Source organism: Staurois parvus, unplaced genomic scaffold (genome assembly GCF_062004578.1).
Source record: "Staurois parvus isolate SC_StPar_1 unplaced genomic scaffold, SC_StPar_1.0 ptg001051l, whole genome shotgun sequence".
In the NCBI taxonomy this organism is placed as follows: Eukaryota; Metazoa; Chordata; class Amphibia; order Anura; family Ranidae; genus Staurois; species Staurois parvus.
Window position 1 is genome coordinate 1,455,663 of NW_028318847.1, and position 12,587 is coordinate 1,468,249.

Genomic DNA, 12,587 nt, shown 5'->3' on the forward strand with positions numbered 1-12,587 from the left:
TTGCAGATATAGAGTCTAAGATAGCACTGTTCTCTGCAAATGGAAGAGTAAAGTTTCACTTTAAGCCTCTTCTTAACTCTGGTCCAATATCAATGACCCAACCTTGAACACCCAGCAATGGTCATGGGCATCTAGGTATACTGTTACCATGCCCCCATATATACAGTCGTGGGCATTCCATCTTCCAAGATGATCAACGATATATTAATTGCATATCACCAATATACAGAACTTCAATTATGCAACAGGTATTACATTGCTGTTCCATCCTTATCTAAAGCTGGCAGAATCAACATTTGTTGACATAGAGAATTTAAGATATAAAATGATTTCATCTAGATATGTAAACAGATATCATTTCATTACAGAATTTAAAATACTTCTTTAATGTATAAACACTGTTAGCATGTAAGTGGTCAATCTACAAGAAAACATCAATTACACTCACCCTGGTCATAAGTAGGGTCCATCTTTTCCTTCTTTATTTTTCGAGAATCTGTATCCTTGGAAGTACGGGACCTTCCATCCCTATCCCTAGGTCTGTCTCTCTCCCGGGACCTCTTTCGTCTTTCTCGCTCACGTTCTTTATGTTTGTGCTTCTTGTGCTCCCTGTGACGATCTTCTCCACTTCCTCCAGCAAAGGAGACATCTCGATCTTTTTCCTTCTCCTTATGCTTCTTTGAAGATCCCATTGCTATGGAGAGAATTAGAGAATTAGACATTAATAACTGTGCAAGTGATGCCAATAGCTCTGTTTTCTCAAACTGTATGGAATAATTGCAAAGAATGCCCATATACCACATAAGAAACAATAAGGAGTCTAATTAGCCTAGCAGCCAGTGCAGCTCTTCAACCCTAGCACTGTCATGCTTTGTCTCCACCCTCAAGATAATGGGGCTGATTTACAAAAACTAGAGTGTGCAAAATATGGTACAGCTATGCATAGAAACCAATCAGCTTCCATGTTATATTGTCAAAGCTTAATTGAACAAGCTGAAGTTAGCAGCTGATTGATTTCTATGCAGACCTGCACCAGATTTTGCATTCTTCACTTTTATTAAGTCAACCCCAATGTCAATAATATGAATTCTAGAATAAATCTGTCCTATCTCAGTGTGAATTAAGGCCAACATACAGAACAAAATGAAGCATTACTGCACTAGGCACACCCAATACTGGCAGTTATATCACCCCGTGGATTAATATGATTCTTAGGGGTTTTGAAGACCTGTTCTCTGTTCACAAATTTCCCAAATCCACTAACAATATTTATCTTTTTCCTGATTATTACTGTATTTACATTTAAACAGTTAAATACTTCACAACACTGGGAGAAAGAGTTATTATAAAAATTATATATAACACCTCAGACTTATCACTGTAACCACTGCTAGCTGATCAATGATATATATTTTACTTTAATCCATGGCTTCTTCACTAACTGAAGAAGTGATTTTGTTGGTTGCATCGTGGCCTGTTTACTTCTACAAACATCTCTGGTAACTTTAGTAAATAGACAGATTCATAGACACACACAACATGGCTTGGCCATGCCCCTGCTCCCACCTCACAGGATTTGACTGACAGTAGCAAGAGCCTATGGCTCTTACTGCTCTCAGTGTTTCCTATGAAGAGTGTGAGAGCAGAGCTGCAGCCATGTCAGTGTTGGATTGGTGAGAAGAGACAGCTGAACGCTTAGGGATGATGGGGGGGTCAGTTAGTGGGGTGTTTTTTTTTTACCTTAATGCATAGAATGCATTAAGGCAGGGCTCGACAAATTCCAGGCGCCAGGTCCCCATTGCAACCAGAAAGCAGGACCTGGTGCCTGGGCACCGATCAGCCCACTCACCGCCGGGCTTCTCTCCTCACGAGGCCGCTATCCCCTCCCCCAAATGCCCAAGCAGCGTCCGAAGATGAGCCAGCTCTGTTGGCTTTCCTGCTGCCTGCCGTACCCGAGGCACATCGTCGCCAAGCTGGCCTCGTTCTTCCCTCCGGAACTGATCTGGTGAGCACATGGTGCGGTAGGCAAAGGGGTCGGCAGGGGGTGAGGTGGGGACCCGGCGGCCTGTGTGCCGCCTCATATGACCCCCACCTGAAGGAGCGGGCGGTGGGGACCCAGCGGCCTGTGTGTCGCCCCGTGTGACCGCCACCTAATAGGAGCGGGCTGACTGGTAGTACTGGTAGTATAATGACCAGCAGCTGTGCTAAGTATTTAGCCCCCTTGTTTTCTTCCATTGGGAATAACTGCAGGTTAGTTTTTGCATAAATGGGTGGGTCTTAACCCACTATAAATAGGTATTTGATATGCAGTTGTCTCATTGGTCCTGACTAAGCTGAGTGAGATACGCCCATCGGCGAAACGCGTTGACGTCATACGTCAAATACGTCACTTCCGGTCATGCGCATTAGGTGGAACGCACGCTGACCTACAAGGAGGAAGCCATCTTTACATGCCATGAGGCAAGCTTAAGCAGCACAGGCGCCAAGAAGAGGCCGGAACCCGCGGTATATCGGCTGATGTCAGCGGTAGTTCCCTGGCCTCCCTGGCCTTGTATGGCAGTACCTATGAAGGACATCTGTTCCTTTCCTATCATCCATTGCACAGGTGGTGAGTGGATCGTCACAGGACACTAGATACATGGTCCTATGTGAACTATATGACCTATACATCCTATATGGAGTGAAAGCTCCTTTAGTGACTTTCCACATATTGTTTCTTTCATTACAGGATGGGGACACTATGGTGCTTTGCATAGGAAACAAGATATACCACGTATATTTCAACAGGCAGAAGATCAATTGGGATTTGTCTTGTTTTCTCTCTTATAGAAAGTGGTGTATAGTCCACGTGTTGTGGTGAAGAAACCATTTCAAGCAGTGCGCTGCTCTTTGCATCTACTCTTCCATCCTGGTAATTAATGGGGCATATTCTCATTTAAAAGCCCTAGGAAACAGCTATTTATATCACAGATGAATGGGCCCCAACCACTTGTGCCGGCATAGGAATGTACTGCATCATATATATGATATTCATGTTTAGTTTCATATAGGCCTAGAGGCATGCCTTTCTTGTTTGACGCATACTGTGCTTGCTGTATTGCATACATGTGATATCTATATCCATAGTATAATTTTTTGAAATCCCTTGTTTGGGATATAACCATTATGGGAGTAGCATAGTCTACACATTTTTAATATGCTATATGGGATATCTATGGTATAATTTCTTTATACACCTCCTTTGGGAAGTGTTCACCTATGCGCCAGTGCTACAAAGACTTTAGACTCTAGTAGTCATAGTCTTTGTTGCACATATATTCAGACCGGTCTTGGCGTCATTTTATATGGTTTTTAGGTCTGTGTGTATTGTCTCATACTGAGGTGATGGTAAACCAGGGCGATTGCCCATATGTCAAATTTGTATGTGTAATAAAGCATAATTTTTGGAAATTTTTCTGAGTATCACATTCTGTTCATAATGTAGCCGCTTTTCTGTGAATCCCTTTTCACAATCCTTTTTTTAGCATGATTGGTAGTACTCCCTGCAGAAGCTTCATGCAGTGGAGGTGTTCTGGTAGAGAATGGAGCTGGCTGGGCTGTATGTTCGCCTGGTATGTGAGAGAGAGAGAGAGAGAGAGAGAGAGAGAGAGAGAGAGAGAGAGAGAATGTATACACACGGTGGGGGGAGGGGTTAACTAGACCTGGGGTGTATACAGGGAGGAGGACCAAACCCAGGGCATATATAGAGGGGGAGGACAGGACAAGTGTGTATACGGGGGGGGGGGGGGGGGGGGACTAAATCCAGGAGGGGGGGGTGAAGAATGTATAGAGGGGAGACCAGGATATATGAGGGGGGGGGGGGGGGGCAGGGCTTGACAAATTCAAGGTCGCCATGGCAACCAGAAACCATGTTCCAGCACCTTGCAAGCACCAGGCGCAGGCAACTCCCATTTCCCCACGCCCCAGACATGCAGCTTACCCGCAGCAGAGCCACAGTTTCTCTTGCTCTCCACACACCGGCACCCCCATGCACCCTCTGCCCCCTCCACCAGCAGACCCACTGTTACCATGCAGAAAGGCTCCCCCGACACTTCCCTCTCCCTTGACACCAGCCAATCCGTGCAACTGTGGCCTACCCTTCCTCATCACCAGTCCCCACATGTTGCGCTGGAGACGAGCAGAGTCTAGCCCACACAGCATTTCGCACACACACACAAACTTCAGCCCCAAAAAACCTTGGCTCCATTCCCCTCCATGCGCAAATTCAAGATCTGCAATCTCCGTTATCAAAAATAAAGCCGTTCGTCAAAAAAACAAACAAAAAAACAAAACAAAACTGGCTCCTAACTTTTTTAGCTGGCTCTTAGATTCAAAGCAAATTTGTCAAGCTCTGCATTAAGGAAAAAAACATTTAGACTTTAGAGCCATTTAGGTCTAGAAAGGCTATCTTAAAATGAACTTTGGCTTGCTTCTCAACAGCATATGCTTAGGCTGGCCATACACAAGTATTTTTTTTCCCAACCAGTGGGCTGAACAAAAAAAAAACAAAAAACAAACAGGATCCTGGCCCGGTGGTTGTGGGGTTCACCTATCGGAACTTGGAAAACCCCTTCAATAAGGGTGCACTGAGATCCTGCCCCCCATGTGAATGAGTACAGGGGTACGTAGCCCTAGGGGGATCATGAAAAAAAAAAAATATAATAAATACCCAGAGCCCGGCATTCATTGTGATGGTGGCTGGATTTACATCGGGGGTCAAAAACTGGCTCTGGGTTTTTTTATTTCCCTTGGCCATTTTGAATGGCGAATGAGTAGGGGTACTATGTATTTGGGGGCCTTCTTGTTGCAACAAAGAGGACCAGGGTTATGGGAAGAGCTCACGCTGTTTTTATTTATTCACTTGCCTGCCGGAAGATTTACCCACCTTCCTGACCAGGCCATCTTTTGCTATTCAGCACTGTGCTATTTCAACTGGTAATGGCGCTGTCATCAAATGAGATGTATGTCCTTTTTTTACACAAATAGAGCAATCTGGTATTTTATCACCACTGGGTTTTTTATCTTGTGATATAAAACAAAAAAAAGACCGAAAATTGTGAAGAAAAAAAAAAAAAAAAAAAAAGATATTTTCTACTTTCGGTTATAATAAATATCCAATAAAATTAAACTTAGTCATAAATTTAGGCCAAAATGTATTCTACTACGTCTTTGGTAAAAAAAAAATCCCAATACATGAATATCAATTGGTTTATGCGAATGTTACAGCCTGCAAACTATGGTATATATGCTGGAATTTACGCAGCTTTTACTTTCTAATTTCTTGAGGTGCTAAAATGCCAGGGCAATACAAATCAGGGATGTTGGATTCCTATTGCCCGAGACATGTAGTTCCAGGCGCTGGGCAGGTAGTTTCTTTCTACCTTTAGCCCTGTTACAGGAAAGCAGCAGGGCTCACCTGTCAGTGCCAGCCTCTCCGCCCCCAGCGTGAGGTCTCCCAGGCTCCGCTTGCCCATCTGCAGGCCCGGCTTGCCGTCGGCTAGAGGAGAGGGAGAAGAGCGGACAAATCCACTCCCCTCCCCTTCTTGTGCTGACCCGCAAGTGACGTTATGATGTCACTTCCAGGTCCCCGTTGAGATATTGCAATGCAATCCCCAGGAAAGAGCAATCCCCAGTGGAGCAGAAGGGAGACATCCAGGGTCTTTTAGAGCTTGGATGTCTTAAAGAGAACCTGTCACCACAAATCATCACATAGGCTATGTGATGGGAAAAAAAAAGATTTTTTTTTTTTTTTAAATTTGTAAAAAATGAAAGTTACACCCAAGCACATACCCCCGCCCCAAAAAAAATTGACACCCCCACATATACGCATGTATAAACATAAAAACACATGCTGGGGCGCCTACGCATGAAACCATCAATTTAGGATACACATTCACATATCGCCACGCACGCCAGAATGAGAGCAATAATTCTAGCACCAGACCTCCTCCATAATGCTAAACTGGTGACCTATAAGGAGCTTTAAAAGAGTTGACCTATAGAACATATAGGATACTGAAGTTCGTCGCCATTTCACAAGCGCACACAAATTTAAGGTTTGACATGTTGGATATCTATTTACTCACTGCAACATCTTTTATATTTTACAAAAAAATAAGGCAATTTATTGCTTTTCTGTGCCCTAAAATTAACTAACTTACTTGTATTTTTACTGAAAAAACTGGAACTACCACTATTTTATTCTCTAGGGTCTCTGCTTTCGGAAAATATATAAATTTTGGGGGTTTTATGTAACCTCCAGGCCCCAAAATGATTTTTCTAAACGTGTGCAAAAAAAACGCAAAAACGGCTCTGGCAGCGAAAGGGATACAGTATAAGCCCTGACCCACCCTTTTCTTACGAGCAGCCAATCGGTGCTCATTACACTGCAAGGTCTCTCCTCCTCCTCCTCGCTAATCCTCGGGTGCAGTGCTGAAGACAGGCAGGGAGGGGAGGAGGAGATAAACAGCGCAATGTTAAAAATATTACATGTTTAAGTTGCCATAGAGCCTCTTGTTTTTAAAAGCCACAGACATTCCTAAAATCATTTCCACACCCCTGACAAATGCCCCCTTTTTGGAAAGTAGCCACAAAGTTGTCACTTAAATAATATATTGCTGACATATGCCATGGCTATGCGTGGATTAAACACACACAAACACATTCTGCTACTTCCCTCAAGTATGGGGATACCACATGTGAGAGACATTTTGGCAGCCTAGCCACATACAGGCCCCCAAAATCCAATGGCCACCTTCAGGCTTTCAAACGGCATATTTCCCCATTTCACTTCCTGACTACCTATCACATTTTCGGAGGCCCTAAAATGCCAGGACAAGACAAACATCCCCTAAAACTACCCCTTTTTGGAAAGTAGACATCCGAAGGAAAGCGCTGAGCAAACTCTTGGCGCTATATAAGTCCTGTATAATAATAATAATAATGGTGAGTATTTTTCAGATATCATTTGTCACAGGGTTTTGAAAAAGGAAAAATATATTTTCGCTTTCTTTCTTCATTTTCCAAAAACATGTGGCAACAAATGAGATCTGCAAAATACTCACCATGCCCCTAAGCAAATAGACTACTTTCCAAAAAGGGGTCATTTTGGGGCGATCCTTCTACTATCCTCGCATTTCAGGGCCAACATAAGAAGCTTATGCCACAGATCACCCACTCTTCTAACCACTTGAGAACAAGCCTTTTTTTGACACCTTTTTGTTTACATGAAAATAAATTTGGCTAGAAAATTACATTGAACCCCCAAACATTATACATTTATATTTTTGAAAGCAATGGCCCTAGTGGGTGTTGCACAGTGATTTTTCAGTATTTTTCAAAAGCTAATTTTTTTGGAACAAAAACTTTTTTGAATTTTAATGCACAAAAACACAATATATTGCCCATTTGTATTATTGTTAGGCAATACTGTAAAAGCTTTTTTTTTTTATTTTTACACTGTCTTTTTTTGGATCACTTTCATTGTTATCACATGGAATGTAAATACCCCTTATGATAGCAATAGGCAATGACAGGTACTCTTTTCTGTGAAATCTGGGGTCTATTAGACTATAGATCTCTCCTCTGCCATTAAAGCATCTGATCACACTAAGATCGGTGTGATCAGATGCTTTCCCAATTTAAAAATGGCGCTGTTAATATCCAGGGAAATGGAAATTATTAAATGCTCGTAGCTTCTGGCTTCTTAGACCAGAGAGATTATCGGAGTCATTCTGGTTTGCAATCAAATCTATGGTCAGCCAATGGAACTGCCGGCTACATTCTCAGATTCCCCTGTGGGATGGGAGAGCCCAAGAAATTGCTTTTACATGAAAGCCGATCACCAGCTGAAAAAAATGATACCAGGCTGATGCCTGTAGCTGCAGGCATCATCCCGGTATAACTACTCAAAGTCCAGTGATGTACCAGTATGTTGCTGGTCCTTATTGGGCATATATGAAACAGCAGAGAACACGGGCATATGATGAATCGGGTCTGTGGACCAATATGATTGCAATTCATTCTTTTTTGTAATGTCCATGTTGAGGGATAGGCACAAAAAAGTTTTCAATTCAGAAACTGTGTTAGGTTTCCATGCAAATTGTCCGACAAGAGCTGAATTTGGGTGGGGGCAAAGTATTGTTGTGCACATAAATTGCTTTGGCCCACAATCAGTTAAAAAAATACTCAGTGAAAAACAGCCAAGGGGCTAAACTAGTGCTGGCAGCGAACGGGGCTGATCCTGCTAACACTACATTTTTGTGGACACTATACAAAGGAGGCACTACTTATCTGATGCTATCTGGTGTCGCTAGTGGCAGTAATACAGTGATCAGTGAAAATTCTATATACTGACACTACTAATGGCACTGGCTGGGTGACAGGGTGAATAAAGTGTTATTAGGGGGCGATCAAAGGGTTAAATGTTCTGATCTAACGTGTGTGTACAATGTAGTGCTTTTACTCACAGTGAAGTGTTCTCGCTTCTCTGCCTGGACCAATGGGGGGCACAGGTGACTTCACACACGGAAAAGAAAGCGAGAAGTAGGGGTGCACTGAAATTTCGGTGGCCAAAACACTTGGGCCGATATGAAAAACAGCACAGATACAGGTGCCGAAAAAACCCCGGCCCCTCGCCACTGCTCGGTAGTTCTCAGCCTTACCTGAGAAACCATCGAATGATCCCTGCACTGGGCATAGAGAGTAGTGAAGGTAAGATGGCCTCCACTCATCTCTATGCCCTTGAAGGACCTGAGCGATGTCACTTCTGGTTCTGGCCATTTTTTCCTTTTTTAAAGCACTAGATCAACGCTTTTTTTGATGTAATGCTTTACATTGTAGAAAGATGTGGGGTCTTATTGACCCCATATCTCTCCGCCATAGGGGATGCATGCATTCCTTGTCATAGGAATAAAAGTGATTAAATATATTGTGTTTTTGTGCATTAAAAAGTAAAAAAAAAAAGTGTAATTTTTTTTTTTTTAAATTGCGGTTGAAAAAACACTGTGCAAGTATTATCTGACATAAAAAATTGCAGCACCCTCCGTTCTGTTCACTAGGGTGTCTGCTTTAAAAAAAATACTTTGGGGGTTCAAAGTAATTTCCTAGTGAAAATACAGATTTTTTTTCATGTGAACAAAAAGTGTCAGAAAAGGTGGTTAGAAGAGTGCGTTGTGTGGCATAAACTTTTAATGCTGGGCATAAGGCCCCCCCCCCCCAAATGACCCATTTTAGGAAAGTAGACACCCCAAACTATTTGCTGAGAGGCATGTTGAGTCAATAGAAGATTTTCTTTTTACCACAAGTTCTTGGAACACAAAGTTTTTTTTTTTTTTTACACAAAGATGTCACTTAAATGCTCACACAAGCCATAGGTATATGTGGAATTATTCCCCAAAATACATTATGCTACTGCTCTCGAGTATGGGGATACCACATGTGAGAGATTTTTTTGTCAGTCTAGCCAAGTACAGGACCCCAACAACCAATAAGCACCTTCATGCTTTTAAAGGGCTTTATTTTCTTATTACACATCCTGACTACCTATCACAGTTTCCAAGGCCCTGAAATGCTAGAATAGTACAACCCCCCCCCCCCATGACTTCTTTTTGGAAAGTTGACACACCAAGGAATTTGATAAGCATGGTGAGTATTTTGCAGATCTAGTTTTTGGAAAATGACGAAAGGATACAAAAACATTTTTTCTTTTCTTTTTCAAAACCTTGTAAGAAAAAAAATGAGATCTGCAAAATACACACCATGCCTCCTATTAAATTCCTTGGGGTGTCTACGGCCAAAAAGGGGTCATTTGGTGCTATCCTAGAATTTAAGGGCCTACGTGTGATAGGAAGTGAAATGAGGAAGTTACGCACCTTCAGGCTTTCAAAGTAGTCATTGAATTTCTGGCTCCTGTACGTGCCTAGGCTCTGACAAAATCTCACACATGTGGTATCCCCATACTCAGTAGAAGTAGCAGAATGTATTTTGGGGTGTAATTCCACATATGTCCATGGCATGAGTGAGCAATATATCATTTAAGTGACAACTGAAGAGAAAAAACTTTTTTTGGGTCATTTTCCAAAAACTTGTGGTAAAAAAAATAAAAAGTATTCCATTGACTCAGTATGCCTCTCAGCAAATAGTCTGGGGTGTCTACTTTCTAAAAAGGGGTCATTTGTGGGGGGATTGTGTTAACCTGGAATTTCAGAGCTTCTGAAACTGTGATACGTAGTGAGGAAGTGAAAAGAGGAATTTAAGCACCATCAGGCATTCAAACGGGTTATTGGATTTCGGGCTCCTGTATGTGGCTAGGCTCCAGGGGCGGACTGACCATTTGGAAACTCGGGGGTCAGTAGGGGGCCCCATGAGATGCCCCTGGTACCTTTTTCATAGGCTTTTTTGAGTTTGGGAAAACACACAGGGGCCCCATGATCCCCTATTGCCCGGAGGCCCCATGAGTTGTCAGTCCGCCCCTGCTAGGCTCCCAAAAGGTCTCACACATGTGGTATTCCCATACTCAGGAGAAGTAGCAGAATATATTTTGGGGTATAATTCCAAATATACCCATGGCATGTGTGAGCAATATAGCATTTAAATGTCAACTTTGGTAAAATTGGTAATTTTCCAAAATCTTGTGGAAAAAAAAAATCCACGGACTCAACATGCCTCTCAGCAGATAGCTTAGGGTATCTACTTTACGAAAAGGGGTCATATGGGGATGTTTGTACTGCCCTGGCATTTTAGCACCTCAAGAAATGTGATAGGCAGTGAGAAAGTAAAAGTTGTGTAAATTCCAGTATTATTCAGGATTTATATAGCGCCAACAGCTTGCGCAGCGCTGTACAATATAAGGGAGGCAGTACAATTACAATACATTTCAGTACAGAAGGAATAGGAGGGCCTTGCTCGTGGAGCTTACAATCTAAAGGAAGGGGGAGGTGATACAAAAGGTGATAGCTGCGGGGGATAATCTGGAGGAGGTGATTCAAGCATAGTTCTTAGGTGGAGGTGGGGTAGGCTTCCCTGAAGAAGTGAGTTTTCAAAGATCGCCTAAAGACAGACAGTGTGGGGGCTGACCGGGCATGCTGTGTTAGGGAGTTCCAGAGGATGGGAGAGGCTCTGGAGAAGTCCTTGAGGCGAGCGTGGGAGGAGGTGATGAGGGAGCTAGAGAGGAGGATATCATGGGAGGAGCGGAGTGGGTGATTTGGGCGGTATCTGTGGATGAGGTTGGTGATGTAGCTAGGGGCAGTGTTGTGGATGGCTTTGTAAGCTGTGGTTAGTATTTTGAATTTTATATGTTGGGTTAGTGGAAGCCAGTGAAGGGATTGGCAGAGAGGGGCAGCAGTCGCTGATCAGTTGGTAAGGTGTATGAGTCTAGCAGCAGCATTCATAATAGACTGAAGGGGGGATAGCCTGTGTAACGGTAGAACAGTGAGGAGGGAGTTGCAGTAATCGAGGCGGGATATAACCAAGGCGTGGATAAGTTGTTTTGTGGTGTCATTGGTCAGGAAGATGCGGATTTTGGAAATGTTCCGGAGGTTGAGGCGGCAGGATTTAGCCAGTGAGTGGATGTGGGGCCCAAAGGAGAGGTCAGAGTCTAGAATTACGCCTAGCACCCTGGCATGAGCGGAAGGACCAATGGTTTTGCTGTTGATCTTAATGGTAAAGTCGTGAGTGGAGGATCGGGGAGGAGGAAATATTACAAGCTCAGTTTTTGAAAGATTGAGTTTAAGGTAGTGATGTGACATCCATGCTATGTCGCTTAGTAGATTTGTGATACGTGAGGAGATTGAGGGAGTGGAGAGATAGATCTGGGTGTCATCAGCATAGAGGTGGTATTGGAAGCCATGGGAGGTTATCAGTTGGCCCAGGGAGGAGGTATAGAGAGAGAAAAGGAGGGTCCCAAGAACAGAACCTTGGGGTACCCCAACAGAAAGAGGAAGAGGAGCAGAGGAGGAGTTGTATGTGACACTGAAAGTGCGCTGAGAAAGGTAAGAGGAGAACCAGGAGAGAGCAGAGTCACGGAGGCAGACGGAGTGGAGTTTACTGAGGAGGAGTGGGTGGTCGACTGTGTCAAAGGCAGCAGAAAGGTCGAGGAGTATGAGTATGGAGTAATGGCCATTGGTTTTAGCAGTTAGTAGGTCATTAGTGAGTTTTAGTAGGGCAGTTTCTGTGGAATGTCGTGGGCGGAAGCCAGACTGTCGGGGATCAAGAAGGTTGTTGTCGGTGAGGTAGCAGTTCATACGGTTGTGAACAAGGCGCTCGAGAAGCTTGGAGGCAAACGGGAGCAGGAAGATGGGTCTTAGGTTATTCAAACAGGTGGGGTCCAGTGAGGGTTTTTTGAGGATGGGAGTAAACAGTGCATGTTTGAGTGGGGAGGGAAAGGTGCCCATGCAGTATCTATGCCATAGTTTGTAGACGCTATAACTTTCACACAAACTTTCACACAAACCAATTAATATACAGTTATTTGGATTTTGTTTACCAAAGACATGTAGCAAAATACATTTTGGCCTATATTAATGACAAAATTTTAGTTTATTGGATAT

At 43.3% G+C, this 12,587-nt stretch overlaps 1 protein-coding gene across 1 annotated transcript in view; it reads right to left on the bottom strand.

The window, feature by feature from the left end:
* SART1 (spliceosome associated factor 1, recruiter of U4/U6.U5 tri-snRNP) overlaps positions 1–12,587 on the bottom strand; it is a 78,989-nt gene that overhangs the window by 57,904 nt on the left and 8,498 nt on the right. Inside the window, exon 2 of the mRNA XM_089658035.1 lies at positions 449–694. Within this exon, the coding sequence (XP_089514161.1) occupies positions 449–692 (244 nt within the window). The 5' untranslated portion in view covers positions 693–694. The remainder of the gene's footprint in view (positions 1–448; positions 695–12,587) is intronic.